General features: G+C 42.2%; 1 protein-coding gene across 1 annotated transcript; it reads right to left on the bottom strand.

The window, feature by feature from the left end:
• Positions 1-9,681: 9,681 nt before the first annotated feature.
• On the bottom strand, positions 9,682-25,871 carry RTCB (RNA 2',3'-cyclic phosphate and 5'-OH ligase). The gene is made up of 12 exons (XM_019642625.1): positions 25,650-25,871; positions 22,602-22,680; positions 21,729-21,796; positions 20,481-20,580; positions 18,291-18,447; positions 17,234-17,390; positions 15,846-16,005; positions 13,636-13,811; positions 12,934-13,122; positions 12,130-12,240; positions 10,925-11,044; positions 9,682-10,793 (listed from the first exon to the last, which is right to left on the bottom strand). The coding sequence occupies exons 1-12, from the start codon at positions 25,740-25,742 to the stop codon at positions 10,686-10,688; spliced, it is 1,518 nt and encodes a 505-aa protein (XP_019498170.1). The 5' UTR covers positions 25,743-25,871; the 3' UTR covers positions 9,682-10,685.
• Between the last annotated feature and the right edge of the window lie 1,093 nt (positions 25,872-26,964).

The following is a 26,964-nucleotide window of genomic DNA, read 5'->3' as shown; positions in this document are numbered from 1 at the left end:
TAGTTAGCATTTCTTTCAGATGAGGATGATTTGATCTAAAAGTTGGTTTCTTATTTTGAAACCCACTACATTGGGAGGAGAAAGGGGCTGAGGGCCCTCTCTGAGGGCACAGTGTTGAACCCACATTTCCTGTAGAGTAAGGACAAGTGCCTATGTACAATCCATGAAATAAAATCAATTATTTGCACAGTGTTACCATGAATCTACACACATTTTAAATGCATTCAGCGATTTTGTATTTCACAATAAATTCCTTTTAATGTTGTTATGTCCTTTATAACATCCCTCCTTTATTTTTCATAATTTTATGTTTTTATGGCAAAATTGCCTTACAGCAAATTAGATATACAGTGAAAATGTTTGCAGCAAAAATGCTCATGACAAAGATGCTACGGTGAAAATATTGGAGACGAACAAAATTAATGACTAAGAAGCTATGTAGAAGCAATGGGGGGGAGTGTTTATGGAAATGATGCATTCGCAAAAGGAGAAACATTTACATGACCTTCAAGATCTTCCTTGTTTTTTTGGCCACTCAGCCCAGACATATCCATTGATTATACTTTATTGCTTTTAGAATATTCCCTGTGGTTCATAACCCTAATTAATTGCTGCGCTACCCCATCCTCCCCGCCCCCGCCCCCAGTGTGCAGAAAAGAGGGGCTGGGGTGGGGTGTGGCAGTGTGCCCTGGCCCAGGGCTCGGTCCAGCTCAGCCACTCACTGACCTGGCGACCTTGGGTGAGTCCCTCACGTCTGTGGTCTCAGTTCTCTATGCAAGGACACGTGAAGATTAGATTGCATCATCTTTTAGGCCTTATAGCTTGAAGTGGCATTCATTTGGCACGTGCAAAGTCCTAGACTGGGGGAAAGAAACGTCAGTCAGACGTGCCGACGTGCCCACTTCCTGCCTGTAGTACAGCAGCTCTCTGTTTCGGTAGCCTCTTTCCCACTAGAAAGGGCCAGTCCCAAAGCTGCAGCTTACAGTAAGTTTTGAGTTCTAGTTGCTGTTACAATGCCAAAAAAAAAAAAAGAAAGAAAGAAAAAAAGAAAAGAAAAAGAAATCAAGCTTCATACTTTCTTGTTGAATGGAATTTAAAGAATCCTTCAGCCTGGAGGAAAAATAGACCCATTTTGCCTGACCATGATGGGAAAAGGTACAAGTGGCATAACTGATGTCCAAAATTAAAAATGCTATGAGGATAGAGAGAAAAGAGGGGTTTATTCCAGCTTCCAGCCAGTAGCGAGCTAGGAGGAAGAGCTTTGGGGCTGCTGCACTGGACGGGAAAAGTGGAATGAGAGTGATAGACAGAGGGCCCGAGGGAGGACGCCTAGAAAGCAGGAACTGTGTTTGGAGAGCAGAAACTGAGTAACAGGAGACTAGGAATGATGGCTGAGACAAGGCTCTAGAAGGCATTGAAAGCCAAGCCAAAAAAAACTTGAACTTTAGGGCGGCCGAGTGGCACGTTGGTTAAGAGCTGGCTTGGGACGCCAGAAGGCCCAGGTTCAGATCCCACATGAGGGCCAGTGACACTGCCCTCTGCTGCTAAGATGCTGAACAACAGCTCAACCTGGAGCTGGGCTGCAGTGAGTCGCCGGCTGACGGCGTAGGCTGCAGTCCCCAGCTGCAGTGGGTTGCCATGGGCTACCGTGTGTGGCCAGCAGCCAGCGTGAGCGGCCAGCAGCCGCCGTGAGCGGCCGTCCAGAAGCCGGCGACTGATCTGCCTCGCCTGGGAAGAGTGCGATGATGGTGCCAACTTGGGCCAGTGAAGCAACGTCCTCCACAACTAGACTGAAGAACAAAACGACAGCAACTTGTCTGTTCCCCTCCCCCCGATTCCCCAGAGCTGTTCCCCTTCCCCAATTCCCCAATAAAATCTTTTAAAAAACCCCAAAACTTGAACTTTATATTTTAGACAATGGGGAACTATTGAAAAAACCTTTTCTTTTTTTCTTTTTGTTTGTTTGGAAAGAGGGTAAACTGTTCAGCACTGTGGTCGAGGATCATTCTAGTGGCAGGAAACAGCAGGCCAATACGGTACTGCAGTCACTGAGAGAGGAAGTGGGAGCCTGTGTTAAGGCAGTGGCGGGGAATGGAAAGGAAGGATGGACTGGAAGGCCATGGAGGAGTAGCACTGACAGGTCTCAGTAACTCAGAGAAGGGGGGTGAGGGGTGAGGCAGAGGGAGAAGTTAAAGACAACTCTAGTTAAGGTCCATCAACTGAAGTGGGGAACACAGCAAGAGAAGCAGACTTAAAAGGCACAAGTCTTGCTTCGGAGATGCTGGCTTTGAAATACTGATAGGCCGTTCCTGTCCATAAACAGTTGTACATGCCGCTGTCAAGGTCAGGGAGGGAGTCAAGGACAGATGTAGACTTGAGAGCCGTATACATATAGGTAGTAACAGGAATGGGTGAGAGCTCCCAGGGAGGCTGTTGATGAGAGCAAGAGAGCAAAGCTGTGGCAGGTCTTTGAAGAGGACTAAGAGGTTAGGAGGAGAGCCAGGCTAGTACGAGATCGTGACAACTAAATGTGGATATAATTTTCTAAGAAGGAGGGAGTGGTTGACAGTCTCCTATGAATCAGAGGTGTTGGGGAGTTTAAGTGTGAGAGGAACCCATTGGATTTAGCTATTAAAAAAAAACCACTAGAGACCTTTGTAAGAGCATAAAAGGGGTGGGGTGAGAAACCAGAGGTAAAGGGGAGACTGCCTTTTCAAGATGTTTCACAATGAACGCAGAGAGGTGGGATGATGTACAAGGAAGCTGACTGGAGGAAAAGATGGTTCATCGAAGATAGTCCTAAGCCTGAGATCTTAGAGGCTAATGTCCTAGTTGATTCAGAGACTCATAGGTGACAAGGCTTCAAGGAGTCTGAAGTCAAGTGGAGGTGAAGGTCCTAGGAACTGGAGAGATTAAAGAACTGGGAGGGCAGGGGGTCGGAAGGTAACGGGTTCAGCTTAATACACAAGTAGGTGTTTAAGTCATGAAGAAGACGGAGCAGGGTCTGCCATTTGCAGGTAGCTGCGATGGAAATGAGGATTGTATGAAAAGTGTGACAATGTAGGTTTAGTGTTGTTCCTTAAGTAATGTCTGGTTTCAAAAGCATTGAGTTAACAGTTTTTAATGACTTGGTTAAGAAGCTGGCACATAGCTCCTCTGTGATGACACAAAATTTTAAATTGCATTCTTATTTATTTCATATTTTATAGTTCTGTGACTATGGTAACTCTGGAAAGTTCTACCGTGTTTATTATATGAGATACTGATAATATATGCAAAATACCTTGCCCAAGAGTCTGGCCGCAAATAATAGATGCTCAATAATTTATGAATTTCCTTTTGTCTGTGGCTAAAAAAAATAAAATACTCTTCTCATGTAGAAAAACTTCAATGGAGTAACAAACAAATACAAAGTAAGGCTCAAGGGCTGGACAGAAAAAAAAATCCCTTATTTTCTTCCCTTTGTGGAATTTCTGGGGATAGGGGAAGGAGAATAAAATAACCTAGGAAAACAGAACAGGGTTTGGAGGGGAGTGGAATTGAGATGTCCTTCCTTCAGTCATCTAGATCCGGTCTGTTCCTTTGCCAGTAGTTTTCGATCTGTTGACAGCACAACGTCAACCCTGGACAGTTGAGCTTAACTGTCATTCTCTTAACTCTAGGTGCTATGAGCCTTATATTGAATGTGAGAGCGAAGTCCCACGAGGCTGAGAAAGCATTTCGGGGGATGAGTCAGTGTTATTCAGCTATAACCAAGCCAACCAGCCAACCAAGGTGTCAGATGGTGCATTTCAAAAGCTTTCTGTTTCTTGTCTAGACAAAGGTTTTCTTCAAAGTTCCCAAAATTATCATTGTCATCTCTAAAAATGGATACCAAGTCCACTTGTCACTCTGGCAATGAGACTTTTGATGAAAATGTGGCCCAAATGATGGAATCCTTCTCTGCAGCGTGACCTCTGAAAAGGCAGACTCTCCCCCTCGGTGAGCACTCTCGAGGACCCTTCTCTATCAGCCATTGCCAACCCTTTCATTCTCATGTCGGGCAGACAGGCTGCTGGGAGAGAGCACACGGCCTCAAGTTGCTTTCTATTTTCTTTATTAGTCCATGAAACCACAGGACCATTTCCAGCTCTTTATTATCGTTGAGTTGTTTGACTTTGCAGGCTGTCTGGGTGGTGAGATTCGTTTTTAATCCTTTCGTAGCTATTTAGCTGCGTCCTTTGGTGAAAACCTGTCAGCAGCCTTTTCATGTTGGGTTACTCACTGCCATTAACCATGGCCGACATGAAACCGCAGAGGCTGCAGAAGGAGGTGCATCCAGACGACAAAACTCTCCAAACTGGTTTTTACCTACAGAGCAAGCCTTGAGGGGGCCACTCCTGAAGACATTTCTCATTTCCCTGACAGGGGAGAAGTCTCTGAAGAAGGAATTCTACCTCAGAGTCCTAGGACTAGAGACGGCCTCGGGAAATGACCTGATTCAACCCTAGGGGTTTTAGTGAAATGAAAGACTAAACCCTGAAGGTGAAAAGCGTATCTGTTCTCTCTTAAAACACCTCTAATGACAGAAATTCTCCACCAGCCAACATCTCCTGAGGGTCTACTCGAAGGCAGGCTGGCCCTTACATGCATTATTCTCATCTGATTTTCATGATATTCCTAGGAGATATGTATTATATATCATTTCTATTTTAAAGATGAGGAAACTGAAGCTCAGAGAGGTGAATGAAGTAACTTATACAGAGAAGTGGGAACAAACTGGTTGGTCTTCATCCATCCGTTCATCCATATAGTCATCAATCAGCAGATATTTAATGATTGCCTACATAGAGCTTAGGAAGAGAGTCAGTAAACAAGCATACATATATAATGTTTCAGGTTGTGTTAATGGCTGAGAAGCCAGGATTTTTGTAATTCAATTATTTTCCCCCTTACTTTCAACCAACATCTCTTCTTTCACTGTTATAAAGCAGCCCTGTGCAGATTCAAATGACTAGATAACTTTCAATCATAAAAGCATATTTGAAGACCAACATGAAGCCCCCCTTCCCACCCCCACGTAAGCTCTTGGTTTATCACGTCCCGTGTGACAAGGGCTGGGGGGCTTGAGGAGGGGCGGCGAAGGGATAAGAAATCACGAGTCAAAAGTAGAGTCTCTGCAGACAGAGAGAGCGAGCCCTGATACTGGCGGGCGAACAACTTTTATTTACAACTGTCACAAAGTCAATCTGAATATCTATACCCAGTTAATTGATTGATTAGACTGGCAGCTGCTTCACTGAGACTCATTGTGATCAAGCAGAGTTGTGCTTTCACACATGCGTATGATCCCCGAGATGGCCTCAGCATTCCGAGACCACCGGATAAGGAAGTTTTACCGAGATTGTTCCCTCGGGTCTCAGCATTCCAAGACACTTCCTTATGACTTCAAAGGATCAGTGCGCAGGAGCATTTGAGTCGGCAGCTGCGAGGCGACATTGGTTGAGACCCACGGTTGCCATGCTTACAGCTCAATATCCATGTAAAAAAAAAAAATGAGGGACAAGTCAAGTGCATTTGGGGTCCTGGCTGTCTAGGGGATCCCACTTAACCCCCATTCACATTCACAGCAACCAAAGTTGATTCAGAACATTAGAACATTTCCTGATATAATTTTGATGTCAGAAGGGAGAGCAAAGTGTTTCCCACAGAAGACCCACGTCTTCAGCTGTACCTTGACAAAGTAGGAAGGACCTGCATTCTGGTCTTGACTTCAGCACTTATTTTATTGGCTGTGTTTCCTTGGGAGAATGATATGACTTCTCTGAACCTATTTCTGTAAAATTAAGGCTAGTAATGCCTATTCCATCTCACAGGCTTATGGTAAAGGTGACATGAGGCTACATAAGATCTCTGTAAACTAGAAGGTGCTATCATCACTATTAATCCATCAAGTCTCTAATAGACAATAGGGATAGCTTTGCAGAGCAATACTAGTCTAGTTAGTCTGAAGAAGAATTCTATTCAATGTAAAGTCAGTTGATGTTGATTAAATTCTTAAGTATAAAGATGGAAATAGTAACATGCTAGGTTTTCTCATGTGTAATGAGCCACTTGAAGACTTCTAATAACAGAGATTTATTATTTCTCAAAATTGAGAAAGAATTGGAATGGCTGGCCTCTAAGCAATTCCTAAGGTGTCTAAGATGGCCTCTCTCCATGTGGTTCTTTATCCTCAAGGAGGCCTCATGATCTCAGAGCAGGAAGAGGGGGCAAGAACGGAGGCTGCCAAAGGCTCAGGAGTCACAGGTCTGCATCCTTTTGGTCAAAGCAAGTCACAAGGCCAGTGCAGATGGAGAAGGAAAACAGAGCTATCCCCAGAAGGGAGAGGTTGCAAAGCCACATTGCAGAAGCAATCAGATTAGGCGAAAGTGTTATCGCTGTGTTGGCAAATGACCTCCCATAAATACTTTGTCAGGTGTCATTCTTTTTTTAATTACCCATTTATAAATCTATTTTTAAGTGATCTCAAACTTACATTAAAGTAGCCAGGACAGAATAGAGAACTCCCATACCCCCATTCACCCATAATCTCCGATTGTTTATATTTTACCACATTTGTTCTTTTGCCCAGTCTGAGTAACTAAGAACTAATTATTGTTAGTTGTTTTCTGAATCTTTCAGCACTCCAGTATGTTGTCCCAAACAAGGTCTGATTTGTGTTTTTTCCAACACCACCAAGCAATTCTCCAATTCTTAGTGGACACTGACTAGGTGTGCTACAATTTAACTCAATTCTGACACTATCCACTTGGAGATAGCCTCAGACCCCACAGGCTAAGGGCTCAGACCCACAGGACTTCAGACGACAATCCAAGTCCAGGTTGTTACCTGTGCTTTTGACCGACTGGCTATAAATCAGAGGTTCCCATGACCCCTTCTTTGGGCTTGATTAATTTGCTAGAGCGGATCACAGAACTCAGAAAAGCAGTTTACTTAATAGATCACTGGTTTATTACTAAGGCTATTAATGGATATAAATGAACAGCCAGATGAAGAGATACATAGAAGTTGGTCTGGAAGGGTCATAAACACAGGAGCTTCTGTCCCTGATTTGGGATGTGCCACCCTCTGGGCACGGGGTTGCATTCTTGTTTATCAGAACAGAAACTTTCCGAACTCCGTCCTTTTGGTTTTTATGGAGGCTTCATTACAAAGGCATGATTGATTAAATCATTGGTCATTGGTGACTGAAATCAATTTCCAGCCCCTTCTTCTCCACCCCTACCCCCTCCCTTTCCTGGAGGTTGGGGGTGGGGCTGAAAGTTCCAATCCTCTAATTACAGGGTTGGTTCTCCTGGCAACCAGCCCCCATCCTTGGGGGCTTTCCAAAAGTCACCTCATTAACATAAACTCTGGTGTAGTTGAAAGGGGATTGTTATGAACAAGACACCTTTATCCCTATTACCCCTTAGGAAATTCCAAAGGTTTTAGGAACTCTGTGCCAGAAACAGAATGGAGACCAAATATTTCTTATTATATAATCACAATATCACATAAGGACACTACCTTGCATAACCTCCATCAAATCAACCTTGGCACATCACTGTTGACCCATTTGTAGATTCTATTCAAATGTCACCAACTGTACCAACAATGTCAGGTTTCCTTTTTGGCCCAAGATCCTGTTCAGGAATATACATTGTCTTTAGTTGACATGTCTTTTTCAGACTCTGAAATAGCTTGTCAGTCTATCCCTGGCTCTTCATTTCTTGCAGTTTTGAGTGTACAGGCCTTCATCATCCTGTAGGAGGACCCTAAACTCGGGGACATCTAATGTTTGCTAAGGACCAGACTCAGGCCATGCATTCTAGACAGGAACATCCGTCAAGAGATGGGGCTGTGTCCCTCTCTGCCTCACACCACAAGACGTGAGGTGTTGCACCTTTGGTCATGTTAACTGCGATCACCTAGTGCTTGGTCCTTTGTTCATTTACAACCTCTCTGCAAAGTACACCTTAAATCACCACTCGCTTCTCTGTAACACGCCTCCTTTATAATGTTACCTTCTTGGATCTCTGGTGTTTCAGAGTAAGAACTTTCAAGGTCAGAATTTAGCAGAACGACTTGGCATACTCCAAGTTTGCCTGATTGATAATAACATCATCTTGATACTCAGCTGATTGACATGGACACAAATCAGGCTCTCTAAACATGAAAATCTCACATAGTCGAGCATTGGAGCAGATGCAAAAAGAATAAGGAGATAAGAAGAAATAAGGACAGAATGAGCCATGTGAGGTCTGCAGATACTGGGCACAGAGCTGTAAATGTTTCTGCAATATAGACGATGCTGACAAGCATCACTTTCAGAAACAGGAGGAAAACTTGACAATGAACATGAAGTTGAAATCTTGAGCAGAAAAAAACAGGAAAAGCTAGAAAACATGTTATCTCGTGCTCAAGTTTTCAAAGGTTATCATATAAAGATCAAGGTGGGAGTGTCTTTAGATCTGCAAGGTTTTATTCAGTATTGAAATCTTCACTTCCTTCTTGCTCTAGAAATAGTCACAAAATAGAAAATTAGTGTTCATATTTTACGTCTCATAAATTGGTTTTCCTAAACATATGCTGCTAACAGGAATCATACAGCCATCATCAGTGTGGGAATGTCAGTGCTATTGAGAAAATTATAAACCGACTCACTTCAGAGGCCTTAAAAAGGGACCAAGATGCGCACCCATCTTTGTGCCTGAAAGAACCACAGTGCCTCATCAAGGGCGTTCCTAGCTGTGCGCATGTGCATTGGGGTATTTTTACTCCGGGCAATAAAAACAGCTGGTTACTTCAGCTTCACGTGAGCATTTCTTTTAAAGTGGCTTTTGGCCTCAAATGGGAAAATAACATCTTTAGAACAAGGAACTTAAAATATTAACCTTTACTTTCTATGGTCATTAATTGGGCCGACTTCCCTGGAAATGCTACATAAACGTTTATAAAGCAGAAACACCACTGTATGAACTATTCTTCTCTTTAATTCTCCTTCTCACCTGCTCCTCTCTCATCTCCCTGAAGAATAAGGCATCTGTTAATAATAAAATTGATCTGCAGCATTTTTTGCATTGACATCTGTTAGTGTTGGGAGGGGCCCTTTCTTTGAATTAGTTCTGAATCACATGTCATTAAGCAAGTCCCGCTGGAGGGAGTCTACACCACACTCCGTTGCCTCATCTCCTGAGAATCTGGCACCTGACAGAAGCCTGTTTCTCATCTTTCAGTGCCCTCCAGCGTCTCCTGGGAACTTGTACCCTCAAGTCACTTGTGCACAAGTTACTGATCCAATCTGAAGGCATAAATAACCTACAATTATTGTGTTAAGATTCTTAACTTGCTTACTGATAACTTTCAAACTCTACCATCAAAAATATTTTAAGTTACTAGTGCTCAGAGTGAAGATATGCTATGTTATTTCATATCACATTTTTCAGAGGCAGTTGCTTTCCCCCAGCCTTCCAAAGAGTATCAATTATGGAAGATACTCCCATGGGGGTTTTTATTTTCGGTTGAGGGATAAGTTTTAGGAGAGTATTTTTTAGGGTAAATCTATGAAAGCACCCTGGGAGAAAAGCAGAAAACAGCAGCACTGTCCAAAGTGACTCAAGTACAAATACTAATGGTCTTAAACTATAATTAAGCACAAAATATAAACAATGTATTGCAACTTTATTCGATTTTTCTATTGTACTGGCTATTTGGACTCAACCAGAGCCTTAGTAACCTATAACTTTAACATGTACATAACATGAAATCTAAGTAGGTGGCGCAAGACCAGTCAACCTGTCAACACAGAGCAATCATTAACATCACAGATGTGGTCATTTACTGCTTTTATAATAATGCAATCACCCTTGTCAAGATATTGAGTATTATGTGAGGCTTCTCTGCTGCTGCTGTGCAAGTGATTATTCAACAAAAGTTTGTCAGATGAGGCTTAATTAATGACAGATACTAGCTGATGATACCATTTGCAGATAAGTCGAAACTCTGCCTTAAATTTAGAATGAGAAAGGAAGCAAGCCTATGAACAATTATTTTCTCTTTTGGGTCCCTATTCCTATATTTCCACACATACTCTCTCCTCAGTGTGTCCCATCATCCATTCGTCTCATATCCTGGTATGACCCCATGGGTACTCTCCAAGCAAGAGTGGTATTTAGGGTTTTGCTCAGTGCAGGGAAAAGAGATAGACAGATGGTGGATGAATGGACAAAGTGACAAAAGGAGGGCAGAAAGGAAACGTGCCAAAACCTCTGCATTTAACAGAATGTTCTTCATGACGCCTCTCGGGATGTAAAGAGAGCTTGGAATGAGAAGTCGCTTCTGATGATTCAAGGCTCGCAGGACTGAGTAAGGCAGTTTCTTGACCTAGCCCCACCCCCTAGTAGATTTTCCTAAGGATCTGTGAGGAACCAGGGAGGAAGCACACGCATCCCTTTCCACAGGGGGGCAATGTGACTCCTCCCAGGAGGTAATGTCACAGCTCCGGCTCCTGCAGCAGCAGCCTCCCTGTCAGCCATCTGGGCAGGTACAGCCGCACACTCCGGAACCTGTCAGGTTTCTTAAGTCTGATGTGTGAAGCGCACTGCCGTTCCACGTCCACCTCGGTGAGGGGCAGTGGTGGGTGTCTGGTGGCCACAGTCAGGGTTCTATCCTTTGATAACGGCAATCGGTCTCAGTTTAATGGCCTTCTTGCTGATTCCAGCATCATGGCAGGTGTTCACCACATCGGTCACGTTCTTATAGGACTCAGGAGCCTGCAGGGAGGTTTAACAGTGTAAAACTCTACTTAAAAGGGTAACTTTAAAAGCATTCAACTTCACTTTTCTCTGTGCATTGGCATAAATCAAACAGTTTTATACTGAGCATTGATGAAAATTTCGCTTACCTCTTCCATAACCAGTTTGGGTGAGGCAACACGGATTGCAATCCCCATATCTGCCAATTTGTCTAAGACATCCTGGAAATCTAAATTACGTCGCGATTTTGCTCGGGACAATGCACGGCCCTAGATTGGGAGAGGAATGAACTTCACTTTACAAATTCTGAGCTACAGTTTATATTCAAACCCTAGCAATTATTTAAATCTTTAGGATTATATGCCTTTTCCTTGACCTCTATTTAAACTAAAAAAGGAGTCAAAAGACAATCTGTTTCTATTTTATCAACCTTATTATTATGTGGCTTTTGTTATGAGCCTCATCATATCCTTTTAGAAAACAAATTTCCATCTATAGAAAGCATTTATTATTTAAAGGTTGAGTTTTGTATTTCTAATTACTAATAGTTATCAATTCAATATAAATATATGAATTTTAAATTGTAAACAGTATGTCTATCATCACACAGTTTGTACTGTTTGTGATTTAAATGTTTCTCAGCACTACTGACAGTTGGACCAGATAATTCTTTGCTGAGGGGACTGTCCTGCACAGTGTAGGACATTTGGCTGCATCCCTGACCTCTACCCTCTAGATGCCAGTAGCAAAACTCCCTTCCCCCACTGTGACAATCAAAAATGCCCCCAGACTGCTAGTGTGTGTGTGTGTGTGTGTGTGTGTGTGTGTGTGTGTGTGTGTGTGTGTGTGTGTGTGTGTGTGTGTGTGTGTGTGTGTGTGTGATGTCACACTGGTTTTGATCGCTGGGCTAAAATTCGTAGTTGGGAGGCAGCTGAAAATGAGAAGGGATCAAAGCATATTCCCCAAATCTTGAGTGGACTCACCCAGTAAGGAGCAAGTTACGCAAATGACTAGGTCTGGCGAATTGTTGACATAAGCTGAGATGTAAATTTGCATCAGTTAAAGTTATATCAGTTTTGCTTGTGTGACAATTCCTCAGTGTGGATTTTGTGGACCTGCACAGATGAGAAACAGTCCCTGGCCCCGACAATGACCACACTGAGGTAGAGATACTCGATGACCTTAGTTGGTTCACCAGACTGTATATATCAGGGGAATAAATTCAGGTAGAAGACAAGACAGACCCAAACCTCAACTTTTTGTTAGTGCTCAATCACGCACATTTACCTGTCAAAATGCAAAACCATGGCTAAACTGAGGGGAGCGTTTCTGAGTCAGTGTCTGTGTTCCTTACCGCTCCATGACAGGTGGTTCCAAAGGTCTCGGTCATGCCCTGGTCGGTGCCAGTAAGAACGTAACTGCAGGTTCCCATGGTGCCACCAATGAGCACTGGTTGTCCAGTGAGCTGAGGATGCACACAAATCAAACATGTTAAAATTTAGAAAAGCACGAGTTTTTTGAGCCCTGGGGTTTAAATTTCCTCTTGCCCTGGAGGACTGTGGGAGAATCCTGAGCCTCTAAATGCTTTGCTCTTACAGCTGTATTAAGAGATTATTGTGCTTCTCTGATAACTGAGAGGAGGGAAGAGGAAGGGAATGAAAATGTGAGGACCAGGAAAAGCAGCACAAGGCAGGCTGAAGGTAAGAACAAATCAAAATTCAAGTGTAGGAACTTATTAGGAAGCGCCATCCTGAGTGAGGCGCCTGCCCTCTCCAGGCTTCAGTTTCCTCACCCATGAAATGGGAGCAGGTTAAGGGTCTTTCTAACTATCGCAGCTGGACACCAAAAGGAAAAGAGGAATGGAACAGACTGAGTTTAATCTTAACCCTGTCTTCCAATCATTCGAAGGCCTTGAAAAGATAATCTGAAATCCTCCTCATGGAGCAACGTGTTCTCCACGCAGCCCTTTGTCGACAGCACGCCGCAAGCACAGAAGATGGGGAGAATCACTGCTTTTGAAGACTGGAAGTCACTGTTCTCAGGGAGGACAGATTATTTCTTTTTCACAATTGCTGCTTTCCTGTTTAAATCCATCCATATTTAGGACTATGTGAATCCTGCCCCCACTGCTTAAAACCACAAGTGGCTGAGTACATGCCTGGTAATCAACAGCAATGAGGGGGTGGTGAGGGGGGAAAGCGCGGGTGGACCCCTTCCGGTGGACTAGCAGCGTCCGCTCCTTTCCGTCCACCACATGCTGTTCCACTTTGGCGATATTGTGAGAAACATCATAGATCACGTGGAGGTCCAGGTCATCAGGGGTTGTGTTGAAGACCTTGGCAAAAGCCTGAGAGAAGAAGTTTAAGTTTAAACCAGCCAGAACGAGCTCTTCAGAGCTTATCTTCCTGATTTCAGCTAGTCTGTTACCGAAGGGACGGAGGGATTTAAGAGTTCAAAAATAGTATTATTTATCTTCACGTAAAGGACAAAAACTAGCTTTTAGACCACAGGGAAATTCCATTCCATGAATTCCAACAAGGGTTGAAAAGCTGCCTGGCTCCTCTTGCTCCACCCTTCAAAACCGACTCTTCCCAGCCTTCTGAATCTCCGCGGAAGGCTCTTCTACGCGCTCCGCTCAAGGAGAATTCTGGGAATCACTCTGGTTTCTCTCCTTCCCTCCTTCCCCACGTCTGACAGTCTGCTACCTAGTTTATGGAGACACCAAAGGCTTGGACACTGCCAATATTCTGAATATTCATTACATAAACTTCTGACACCAAGTTCTACAGCTTTGACTTGATGACACTGTTTCAAAACACTGAACTTCACCATGAATAACTCAGAGCAGCTTCAGCCATACCTGACGGGTTAAGAAGGTCATGGAAGAGCGGTTGACCCAGGCATAGTTCCCAGCTGCCGCCATGCCCTTCAGGTAGTCCTGACCCTCGGGAGAGGCAATTCGCGCGCAGGCCAACTGACGGTCGTTGACTATAATCTTGTCTCTCTTCATGGCCTTTTCCATAGCAACCAGGGCATCTGGAACAAGACAGCAACAAGTCCAAACCAGTAAGCTTCCCCTTTATGATTCAGATTTCCTGCAGAAAGGTAGGCTATATTCAAACTCATTCGATAAAAAAACAAGTAAAATATAACTTTCCCTTTAAAGTGTTTCTGAGCTCATTTATTTGGTTGGTCAGGATACATTTCTCGAGAATCTTCTCAGTCAGAGCTGTGTGACACAGCTATGTGGTCTACAAAGACATCACCTGCTGTCTAGGAACTTGTAAGGGAAAGAAGGTGTGTACACACACAGCCACAGCATGGTTTTGTTACACCTTTCCCGGCATGTGAACGAGGAAGAATAGTAGTAAAATACATTTTATTATTACCACGGTTTTTAAAAATAATTTTCCCGTGAGAGGGTAAAAGAGCTGGATACAAGCTGCTAGACCTGTAGGAAAATCAAATCCAAGACCAAGTAGAGAGAAGTACTCAGCAGAAAGTTCACAAATACTAGTTAATGCTCCATATATTTGCTAGACGAAATATTCTAATGAGTCAGGCTGGCACAAATGATTCAATTCCCATAGGATGAAATGTACATACAGGGTGAATTATAATATGCAACTTAAAGTTCATAATAATTTCCATATGTCTCTGTAACTTTTCATGTATTCATAAATCCTTTCACACATCCTACAAATCATCCAAAGTGATCTTCCCACTATTTCCTGCTTTTGTTCATGCTGTCTTTTGGTCATGAACGTCCTTTGTGAAGGACTGTCCAAATTGCAAACATGTATCCATGAAGCCATCTCTGACATCCTGAAATCTTTTTCCTAACCACTTCATTTAGTGTCTTCTGTATCTTATCAATCACTATCTTGTCTTTCCTTTTTCTTTTTTTTAAAATATTTTATTGGGGAATAGTAGGAGGGGAACAGACAAGTTGCTGTTTTTGTTCTTCAGTCTAGCTGTGGAGGACGTTGCTTCACTGGCCCAAGTTGGCACCATCATTGCGCTCTTCCCGGGCGAGGCAGATCAGTCACCGGCCTCTGGAGGGCCGCTCACAGCTGCTCTTGGCAGCTCACGCTGTCTGCCAGCCACTCATGCTGGCTGCCAGCCACTCATGGTAGCTCGCTGCAGCCTACGCTGTCACCAGTGACTCAGGCAGCCCAGCTTCAGGTCAAGCTGTTGTTCACCATCTTAGCTGTAAAGGGTGCAGCGTCACTGCCCTCACGTGGGATCCGAACCGGGGCCCTGCTGCTCAGAGCTGGCGTCCCAAGCCAGCTCTTAACACATTGTTTGTGGGAAACGAGTAAACTCGTCATAGTGCTTTTTATACCACTTTGTAAGCGGGCATTTTCCTGCCAAATCACATTGTAACAAAGAGGTGTCTATACCTGAGTTAAAGCGCTATGACGAGTTTACTCGTTTCCCACAAACGATGTGATACCAAAGCGCGGGAGTTAACTCAGGTATAGAGACCTCTTTGTTATGACGCGATTTGGCGGGAAAATGCCCGCATACAAAGTATTAACCAACGCGCTGCTCGGCGGCCCTACTTTTTGTTTTTAATGAACATCACATCTCTTTCATGAGAAAATGCGAGGGCAGAGTCCTTGCCTATGGCATCACTGAATCCACCACCACGCCTAACCTTGCAGTACAGCTATAGAATACGTATTCCCTAAATTAATGTCTACAATATAAACTACAATTTCAGGTCTTTCTTGGTCAGATAGTAACAGATTACTCTGTAAGAGTAATCAAAATAACTGGAGACCATATTTATTGAGTACTTACTAAGCGTCAGGCACTGATGTAAGTACTTTACAAATACTATTTCATTTAAGCTATGACAACACCCTATGGAATTATTCTTCCCATTTTGTTCAGACGAGGAAGTTAAGGCCCAGTTAAGTTAATTTGTTCAAAGTCACCCTGCTAGTTACAAGAACCAGTGTTAAAAACCTACACGGTATAGTTCCAGAGCGTTCTCTCTTAAATCTCTATATGGTTCCCCATGTACACGTTAGCACCAAGCCAAACATTAGGTCCAGAATTTACCTGTGGCTACCTGGTGGCCCAGGCCTCTGCTTCCGCTGTGGATCATCACACACACCTGTCCTTTATGGTCGATGCCCATTTTCTTAGCAGCGTACTCATTGAAAATCTCATCCACAACCTGGATTTCTGCATAGTGGTTACCTGCTCCCAGGGTCCCCAGCTGCAAATGTAACAATGTCTGATAAAATAGCTTCTATTCCGGTTAAAAACAAAATCCATTTAAAAAGCAAGTAGGTAAAAAACAACCAATGACAACAAAGAAATAACCACATGAACAGTGTTTCCTGTAACAGAAAATTTTCTAAGCTTTAGAAATGCTTCATTTATTTAAAGCAATATTCCGCAATACCTAAATAATGGAGAGCAGCTCTTGAAGTTTATTGTATCATTACTTGCTTGAGGTATATATACAGAGGGTGCCAAAAAAACGTATACACATTTTAAGAAAGGAAAGAACTGTATTAAAATTGTAATACAATGAATGACGCTAGATTAACGCCATCTTCTGAGCAAACGCCATACTACACATTGATACTGTAATTCAATTCAACTTCGAAAAGTAATACATAGATAATATCTCTTAAAATGTGTACCTTTTTTTGGCACCCACGGTATTTATTAAACGCTTCATAAATCAAAACTCAGACCATTAAATGGCTCATAGGGCATTTTAACATCACTGGGAGAAGGGTCAAATTTTGGGATGATCTCGGGTGAATGCTGACTCTTACACAAGGCCCAGGTTCAAATGATTTTAAAAACATCTATGAGTTCACTGACACCTACTATTATCCATCATTGAAAGAATATATCTTAACTGGAGCTAATAAATGTTTTAGGGAACCAGAGAATGGCAGTGCTCCAAGAGTCTTTTGGGGTTGCCTACCTTTAACTACCCCACTTTTCAGATGAGAACACGAGACCAGAATAGGTAAAAGAGACTTGCCCAAGGTCACAGTGATTTAATGGCAAAGCCATCAAACTCAGCTGTAAATTTCAAACAGTTGGTATATTCTTATCTCATGGACACCAGGAACTGACAAAGTATCCCTTTTTACCTTAGACACCGGGAAACTCTCAGCCTAATCTTAGACTGTCAAAGTATGTAAATATGCAATTTTGGCATACGTTTTAAGCCTTATAATCATATCCCATTTTCCTCCCATCCACTTCTAATTCATGGTATCTTGTTTTATCTTATGAACATCTGCAAGCTCCTGATAGCTTTTTAAGAGTAATAACGAAGCATAAACAAAAAAATTTATGTTTGTTTTGCTACACTGTGAAAAAACCTGCAGATACATTTACTACATAGAAGACAGACTTCCTCCTCCCCCAAAACAAAATGCGAAGGAAATGAACACACTGCCCCTTAGAGTGGTGCTTACCTGAGGAAGGCCTCTTTTTTTGGCCCTTGCGGAGACCTTATTGGGGTCAGCTTGCAGCATCCTTCCGTACTCCTCACAGTGCTCCTTGTCTTCAGCCCAGGCATAGCCTTCTCTCAGGGACCAGTCCACGCCCATCTCCAACGCCTCCTCCAAGTCCCTGAGCGAGTAATAAGAGGCTAGCTATTTCACACCAAGGCAGATCAAAACCCAAGGATGACCACATCTCAAAGAGCAGAGGAAACCTCACTCACTGACTATCGCCTGTGTACCAGGTGTTGTGCCAGGTACAAAGTTTATGCTTTCAGCAACTCTTGTTTTTTGAGAAGAGCAGTTACATAAATAATTGCAATATAAAACAGTAAATGCCACATTAGAGATGATTATAGTTCTTGACATTTATACAGTGCCTTGTATTTTTCAATCTTATTTACATTCAATTTGCCTCTCTATCCTGAATTCTGTTAAGTTGGTGACTAAGCCACCAAAGAAAATTTATAACCGTAATCAGATATCACTATCTACCATTAACTTTACCACACTTACCCACCTTCATTAATAACTTATAAAAAATTATAGTCAGATAATAAAGCTATCTAAACGTCCTCAGGCGATACAGGTTCAATGTTAAGCTCTACTCCTACCTCACAGAAGTACTATGTGGCTTTATTTGCACCTGTGTTTTGAGGCTGAGGTACACACACATTAAACTCCGGGAAGGAATAAGCTCTCTGATCTTTATCTAAGGCCCAGCCCTCTTCCAAAACACTGCCAGGAGAGATCACAACATTCACTGTTCCCTCCCCGCTATAGCCCATTTCAAATATTATTTATTAGGACAAATCCTATCAAAAATGTTTGTAAAGATGATTCGAATTTATTTATATGTTCCAGATATGCTTTCCAAAGTGGGCTGGACCTCATGCTTAAAAAACCAATTCATTATCACTTCCTGAGAAGTGACTATACCATCTCCATCTCCTAAGCGTCTGCCATTGGAAATGAATATGAGGGTCTTATGATTTCTCTCCCTCCGTTTCCTGGAAGCTTGTGCTCTTACTTGGCATTCATCGGGATGACACCTTTGGATCCCACCCCAACAGGAATGTGGTCAAACATAGCCTGGGCAAGTTGCTCCTTCACGGGCTGCACATCACCTTCATCTAAATTGGTTCTTAACAAGCGGACACCACAGTTGATGTCAAATCCGACACCACCTACAAAATAGAGAAAAGTCAAATATGAGCAAAACCAGGTGGTCGGGCATTGTTACCTGTGGTCCCCCACCATTAGTTGACTAGACAGCCATTGTTTTAAAGATAACTGTTTTACTACAGCCAACAAAGTAGTTCTCTGGGGGTAAAGTCTGATGACACCAACACAATTTCGACTAGCAGACATACTGAAGGTACTTTGTGGGCCAGGGAGGCAGTAATGAACAACAAGGAACATCCAGACAGAGATTAAAATGTGAATTATGTGCTTCTCTTTTTTTCTCAGTCACTCTTATTGGGGGTTTATGAATTCTATTAGTTTTTTTCAAGATCACCTTTTGGCTTTGTTGACCCTTTCTTTTGTGTTTAGATTCATTAATTTTGCTCTTAATTATTTCCACCTTTCTACCTTTTGTGGGTTTTTAATTTGTTATTCCTTTTCTAATTTTTTGAGATGGATGCTTAGGTCATTTGTATTTCAACCTTTCTTCTTTTCTAATTTGTGCATTTAAGACTATATACATTTCTATCCAAGTATGGCATTAACAGTAACCCGCTATTCTTAGGCGTATTTTTATTAATTTTAAATTATTTTGTGTTTTCATTATCATTTTCTTGACCCCGGGGTTATTTAAATGCATACTGCTTAATTTATAAATATATGAAGATTTTTTAGAGTTAACGATTTCTAACCTAATTCCATTGTGGTAGGATAACATCCTCTGTATCAGTTGCTCTTACGTGTGGCCCAACGATCCTGTTTCAGGCTATAGGACTAAATGTATAATGATGCTAAGACCTTATTAGCCTTTTAAACTTATTCTCTTAAGTGTACAGTGAACTTTTTCCAAATGCCACATGACATGTGATAACACGTTTGCTCTGGTGGATAATGAAACATGTATTTGTTTATTGTTTTTAAAAATGTCTGTTTTAATGTCTAGTAAGGTAAACATTGATAAAAGCCTTTGGAATCAACCCTCAAAAATTTTTAAGGGTGTAAAGCGGTCTTGAGTCCAAAAATTTTGAGAGCTACAGCTCTATGATTTCAATGCTTTGAAATTTGAGACCTGCTTTCTGGCTCTGCACACGGTCAATTCTGGCAAAGGTTCTGTGTGCACTTGAAAAATAACGTGTACTCTACAATTCTTGGATGCACTGTAATGCGCATATACATAGAACCACGTACGTATATTAGAGGTCAACGTGTCAAGTGCGTTAGCTGGATTGTTCATACCATCTACACCCTTACCGATTGAAATCAGCCATCACCTCAAGAGAAAAACAGTGCTATATGTTAGGCACATGTATTTGCACTTTTCCTCTGGATTGCAGCCTCACAAGTTCTTACTGCCTTAAGCTTTCCTATGCTTTCAAAAACAGATTTTTAAAAAACAATTTCATTCAGCCTTTCTTGTTATTCTCAGCAGCGGACTAGTCTGAAAGAACCCTGTTCACGATCGCCAGAGGCAGAACTCTCAAGATGTAATCTGAACTTTTTTTTTTATCAGGCCCTGAAAGCAAAGATATTCTTTCTGATGTGAAATAGTTTCAGCGAAAGCACCCCACAGATGAAAAGATGTGTGTCACTGGACGTGAATGATCACAACAATGAAAGTACTTCCTACATGCCTAGCACTGCTCTAAGTGTTGTACACAGCTTAACTCATTTAATCCTCACAATAATGCTACCTGGTAATGTAACATTGTTAGCTCCAATTGGCCCAAGAGGTAACTGGGACATAAAGAAGACAATAATTTGCCAGGGAAGTGTTTCAATTTGTTTTGTAGCCAATTCTGAATAATGCCTGGCATATAATAAAAGCCTAAATAATTCTCAAGAAATATAAGCTTTACTTGGTATTTTAATAGCTTCTGAGTGGTCACAATTCATTCCCTCAGTAATGAGAGGCAAGAAATGATAGGATACAGTGAGACTGAGAGATGCACACACAGGCAACCATGCTCTATTTCAGAAAAGCTATGATACATTGAGAGAAGCGAGACACCTGACAGCAGACGTGCAGTGACCTTACCTGGGGACACCACCGCTTCAGGGTCATTCATATCAAAGGCTGCCATATTCCCAATAGCAAACCCATAACCTGAATGGACATCAGGAAGCCCAATAGATCGCTGAAAGAGAATTAGAAAATAAGATACAGCTTGCTTAACCTGGCACTCCAGTTGCCTGATGGACCTGACACTGATTCTCAAATAGGCTGCGGGCTAAAGCCTTACCCAAGTCAAGATCCTAGTTTCATAAAATATTTATTCTCTATTGGTGAAAATTAGGTGTAAAAACTCCTAATCACAAAGTTAATATAGTGATGGAAAATGCTTCTTATAAATTCTGACCATTAACTAAGGAAAACTAAAACAGAAAAGCCTCTTTATAACATAATATGGAGACCACATACAAACTTGAATGTATTATTACGTTTTAAAGCCATTTAAAGATAGACACTGACAAATCGTGGTCATGTCAGGTTAAAAGGAGAGCAATATCTGATTTATATAGGTCCTTAGTGTTTAAGCAATCACAGATAAATGTAATGGCTTTGATGTTACGAATACTGTATACTTTCTACACTGGGGCCTAGAAAAGGGTCTGACCCAGGAGGAATGCAGATCAGAAATGGTGAGGGTACAAGGAGATACCCAGACACTTGTGAGTTCCTCATATATGTAAGTCATGTGTTTTCATTTCTCCCCCAAGTGCCCAGCATAGTAACTGGCATAAAGACCTCAAAAAATATCTGTAGAATAGATTCATTTTAACATTTACCTCTAATGGTAGAATTTTAATGCTAGACTGCAGTGGGGGCCCACTTGTACCATCCAATTTTATCCCTGCTATCGCCACTACCCTCTTTTTTGGTCACGTCCAGAACAGCTGTACTGTCCCCTCTCCCTCCTCTCAGTCCCAACCCTTAAACTTCTTTCCATTCCTTCTTCACTCATCCTCTTGAATGGCGCCACAGTGAAAACTACAAGGGTGGTCACTAATCCAGGAATAATGATGTACAACGACAAAGAAACAAGAACACACTAAAAGCTCCTTCAAAGGTTCTCGAATGCTTACAGAGTCTGGTCAAAGGCAACCAGAACCTCTGATGTTATTCAGGCCCGAGTATTTCTTTAAGTCCCACGGTTCTTTCTAGATGTTCGAAGGTCACTGACTACATGACATCACTATCAGTTAGGCCTGGCCAGTCATCCATTCAACAAACTTTCAGACTAAGAGTCAATACAAATGATGAAAGCTCTGAACATGGACTCACATGAACAATCCCAGGCAGGGCTGCCACATTGCCAATTTGTTTCATGGCAGGCAGGAAGCCACCAACACCTGAAGATAGAAAAATTCTGTATTAGAAACGAGGACACATTTGCTTTTTAGTAAGCATATTCACACAGTTCCAGACTGCATGACATGAAGAGAAGTGGTTAAAACTACTAATACAAAGCACAAAAGCATGTTTGAGATGGAAGTGTGAAGGGCGCTTCTTTAAGGACACAACTCGTGCACACAGAGGCAGTGAGAGCAACCAGACGAATTGCAAACGTGCTGTCAGCATTCTGTGCAAACCACAAGCAGGCTGCTTGTAAAGGTTGTACTGGGAGATGTAAAACTTTATATGTTTAGCTCTAAACCTTGCTGCGGTCCTGAAGATAGGTGTAATAAATTCTTTTATAGATGAGATAACTGAAGTTCGGTGAGGCTAATCAGTGTACTGGTTAAGAAAACTGACTTTAGAAGCAGGCATCCCTGGGTCTGAAATCTGGCTCTGTCACCAAGAAGTTACGTGACCATGGACAAATTACAATGACTTAACCTCACTAGACTTTGACTCACACATCTTTAAGATGGAGATAGTATCTTCCTCTCAGAGTTACTCTAAGAATTACATGAGGTCACTGTTATTATCCAAGGTTAGCCTCAAAACCAACCAGGTCCACCCAGCTCCAAATGGTTTCTTCAAGGCCAGGTGGCTAATAGTCACAAATAAGTGACAGCTTTTTGGTCTCATTTCAAGTCTTGGTCATTTCTTGACAATATTTTAAAATAATAATGATCTGAATTACCATTTTCTTTTCAGGCCATGGGGAAGACACTGCTTATACCGCCACACGTAAAATTCTAATGTACTTACCGCCACCTCGACAGGCATTCCTTAATTCTTCAAACATTAATTTTTCCAGAGCATCATTCACATAGAAAACTCCTTCAACCTGGTACCAAAGAAAAGAAAAACTATGTCTGAGCACATGTACATGATGTATAGGCACTGGATAGAATACAAAGGCTGCACGTGATACTCATTTTGCTTTACTCTTTATAAAATACTTTCACGTTACCTTAAACAAGCAGAAAACTTAGTATCAAAAACTAAATAGTTGACACTTGAACAACACAGGGGTTAAAGGCACTGACCCCCACCCCGCCACAGTAAAAAATCCGAGTATAACTTTTGATTCCCCCAAAACTTAACTGCTAATACCTTAACTGTTGACCTGAAGCCTTACTGATAATACAATTATCACATATTTTATATAGTAAATGTACTATATATTGTATTCTTACAAGTAAGCTAGAGAAAAAAAATATTATTAAGAAAATCATAAGGAAAATACATTTATAGTATTTATTGAAAAAAAAATCCATGTATAAGTGGCACTGTGCAGTTCAGACCTGTGTTGTTCAATGGTCAACTGTTATCTTAAAAATGTATTTTGAAATGTTCACAAATTGTTGTTTATTCTCCTGTCAAAGCCACATTTAAGAATTTAACAGGTAAAATATTTTTTGGTATGTGATAAGATTAATGCCCAAATATCTAAAATATCAATAGGTTTAAAAAAAAACCCAGATAAATCAAAATTTCAAATTCTAAACTTAAAATGCAGTCATCTGACTTGGTGTGCTTTTTCTGTGCTTAAGACAATAGCACATCACACTTTATTGTGTTCTGTGCTGATTTACAAATCTATACTTAGGTAAATAGCGAGTAAAAAAAAATTTAACATGTAGCTATGTACTCAGTTCTATAATCTACATAATCTTAAGGGACAAAGAAGTTTGACAAGAGAGGCACACAAAAGGCAATGAAAGGTACAATTACGTAACAACAAAAGCCCAGACATTTTTATCAGAGATCAAATACTATGAAAGAACTGCCCAGTAATGGAAAACCAAAGATTTAATAGTTAATCATCTGGACAAGTAAATTCCTTCAATCAGAAAGATGACTTCTGCATCTTACTACTTCTTAAATAACAATACCAGTTGATGGAAAATGTATCCAGAAAACCTTTAGGCCATGCTAGAAACTGGAGATGGTTTTGGACAGGAGTCCGCCAACCTCCCGAATGCCCACATTTTGAATAAACCTACTTTTCTTTCCACCAAAAAGGAAAAAAACAAAATGTATACAGTACAATTTCTAAGGGTCACATTTATTTATTCCCCAAACAATTACTGATTTTGTGTCAGGCACTGTACTGGGCACTAGGGGAGACACAAAACAATATGCAAGGTCGACTGAGGAGCTTGCAGGCTAGGCTGTGACCCAGACAAGCAAAGAAGAGTGCAGCGAGGCAAGTGCTATAATAGAAGTACACAGGACTATGGGGGCATCTGAGGAAGTGGCTCTAGGTAGTGTCACAGGTTGCTCACGTATCGTTCAGTTCACTGCTCAAGTTGGTTCTTTAAAGACAAGATACATTACTAGAACAGCAGCACATTTAGGAGCTGAACACAAAGATGACATAAAGATGGGAGAGGAGTGTTTTTAGGAAGCAAAGAGGAATTTTTAGTGCAGCATGTGGATCTTAGGCAAGGAACGGAGATTACGTAAGAGACAGGATAATTATCAGTGTGAAATTCAGGGTTCTTATGAGCATGGGAACATGACTTAAGCTTGGCATAGAGGTCACCAACTTTTTAAGAGCAATACATCAAGATGTCAGCTCCCCATTCTCAAGGGATAGGTGGTTGTCAAGTGTTGTACAAAATAGTTAGACCAGACTTGCTCTTAGAATTAGCAGCAGCATGTGCATCAAAAGTTAAGGCAGAAATGCTGCAGAGAATGCGAGCATTACTATCTCTTTATGATGATCATGGCATGGTGATTTTTATTTTCTCGCTTTTCATTCAGGGAACCAGATTACACATGCAGAAACTGGCCAAGTGGAAACCAGCAAAAAGAAGCCTTAGGACCATGGGCTTTTTCTCCCGTCAGTGTCTAGCTAAGTGCTTTCCTCAGCAAGTTTTGATAACGAATAAAAGGGTGAAGTGGCTCTCAAGAATTTACACCAAGGCCCAGGGTCACAAACCTTCAGGGCACGTGCACGGCCCTTTAAGGGATCTCAAAAGCCACTTCATAACATATGCACCAAAACCTCGCACGTGCATTCCTTATTTCTTTCCTTTCCTGGAAGAGTAGGACACCAATGGCGATAAAGCCTGAGAGATACAGGCAGCCCAGGCTTCCCAACTCTCCGGGATTGGACTCCCAAGTCTCCGTCAGGAATCCGTCATCCTGTCAGAGGAAAACGTGAACTGGACATCAAGTCCTGGTCGAACGTCGTATTACGTGGGTAAAGGAAACTGTCCCCGGCTGTGCCTCGTGGTCCCTCTGCGAAGTGAATATTATTAAAAACAATCTGTGCCCTGTGAGTTTTCTGGGCTGTGGCAAGGAACAAACCAGTTTTTATTATAAACCAACACGGAGCAGTGAAATCTAAACACTTGTTGGTTCCGCGAAATCAGGTCCGTAAAGGTCACTTCCATGACCAGCATGGCTCAGGAATGGAGTTCCTGTCCCAGCAAGTCGACCCCGGAGACTGGCTGTGTCACCTGGTCAGACCACGAACGCCTCTGAAGCTTACAGTGCGTTTATGAGACCTCTGTGCGAAAACGGTTTACAAACGCCAGCTTATTTACTTGGATTCCCCAGACACGCTCCGCTTTGCCTGTCCCTTGATATGGGGACCTCTCTTGAGGGGAGACGGGGCCGGCAGAGGTTAGGCAGTCCCCGAGCCCAGAGGGCGGTGTGGGAGGAACTCTGATGGGGGCGACCGAGGCCTCAGCGCTCGCGAGGGGGCGGAAAAACTAGCAGGAGGCCGGGTTGGCGGCATGGCGCTGCAGTCCCCCGGCCCGAAGGCCCCGCCACCGGGTCCTGCTACCTATCCCACCTCACCTGCATGTTGGGCACGAAGCCCTTCTTGATTCTCCAGCAGTTTTTATCGATCTTTTCCAAGAACTGCAGCTCATCGTTGTAGTTGCGACTCATGGCGGCGACAACGTTAGCAACTCCCGGTTCCGCTTTGAAGAGCAGCTGCCGCGCTGTCCGGTTGCTTGAAGCATCACCTTCCGGAACTCAGCGCGCAGGCGCAGTCGGCTCCGGGGCGGGATGGGCGACGGCAAGCGCCGAGGCTCTAAACTTGTCGTATCAACCGCTTTTCTCTCAATTAAGTTAGACTGCCCTCTAGTGTTTACCTTTATGAATATTTACTAGTCATTTTCTTCTAGGCTAAAGCTAAAGTAGCTAAGTCCAGTCGTTTTTCGTGTGATCTAGTTAGCTTTCATTTTAGAAGTGCTTTGCAGCACTAAAAAAACCACGGAATCTGGGTCGGGTCCGGCTACTCTAATGAATAAATCAGCTTGGAGTTTCATCCCCAGCAGTGAGGGGGAGAAAAGATGTCTGCAGCTGAGAAACATGAACATGTTTTAAGTAAATACCACAACTGAACGTTTGGAATAGGTTTCAGAATGAATTTGTGGATATCCCTTGAATAAACTGTCAGGAAACAGCATCCCAAAGAATGACACATGGCAATTTATCATATATTCCAACAAATACTTGTGGGGGCACCTATTATGGCCAGATGTGCGCTCCAAAATGAGTAAATCTCAGTCCCTACGGATAGCCAGGCCTTCCCAGTCTAGCCTTCCTTGGCGACTAAGTACTCTATGATCATGCTTTTATATGCAGTGTCTCTTGTTCTGAGTAATAAGTGAGCTTTATGTGATTTCAGTTTCTAGTCCTATCTCGTGTAAAGAACAACTTTGGAATTAGAAAGGTGTGGATTCAATTTCTACCTCTGCTGTTTACCAGCTTTGTGTGGCTAATCTCTCTTCACCTTTGTTTCCTCATCTATAAAATGGGATCATAATTCTTCATAGAGTGGTCATGAGAACTAAATGGACTGACACTTGTGAAGGAACCAACACAGGGTTTGGCACATGGTTAGCACTCCAATAAACCGCTCTTTTCCACTCCTTCACTAGATTGTAAGCAACACAAAAGCAAAGTTTGTGGTTTCTATGCATTTCTTACATCATCCACACCAGTTTACCTTTCCTCCTCTTCTGCCCCAATTCACCCCACTGATTAGGAGCTCTAATTCCATTAATATTGTTGTCAGCTATGAATTATCGAGGTTTAGTATGCGACACTGTTATTTCATTTAATCTGGGAGGGAAAACATCCTAAAACTTAAAGAAGTGATACA

This window comes from Hipposideros armiger, unplaced genomic scaffold (genome assembly GCF_001890085.2).
Source record: "Hipposideros armiger isolate ML-2016 unplaced genomic scaffold, ASM189008v1 scaffold_71, whole genome shotgun sequence".
NCBI classification, from domain to species: Eukaryota; Metazoa; Chordata; class Mammalia; order Chiroptera; family Hipposideridae; genus Hipposideros; species Hipposideros armiger.
This window is presented reverse-complemented; position numbering and strand designations above follow the sequence as displayed.

Bases quoted from the DNA above. Each gene is read 5' to 3' on its own strand.
- RTCB (XM_019642625.1), bottom strand. From the start codon at position 25,742: ATGAGTCGCAACTACAACGATGAGCTGCAGTTCTTGGAAAAGATCGAT. The intron at 11,045-12,129 runs GTAAGGAACACA...CTCCCAATCTAG, and splicing joins GAACCACCTGTCATGGAGCG to GGCCGTGCATTGTCCCGAGC. The intron at 10,794-10,924 runs GTAAGCGAAATT...ACCTCCCTGCAG, and splicing joins CCAAACTGGTTATGGAAGAG to GCTCCTGAGTCCTATAAGAA.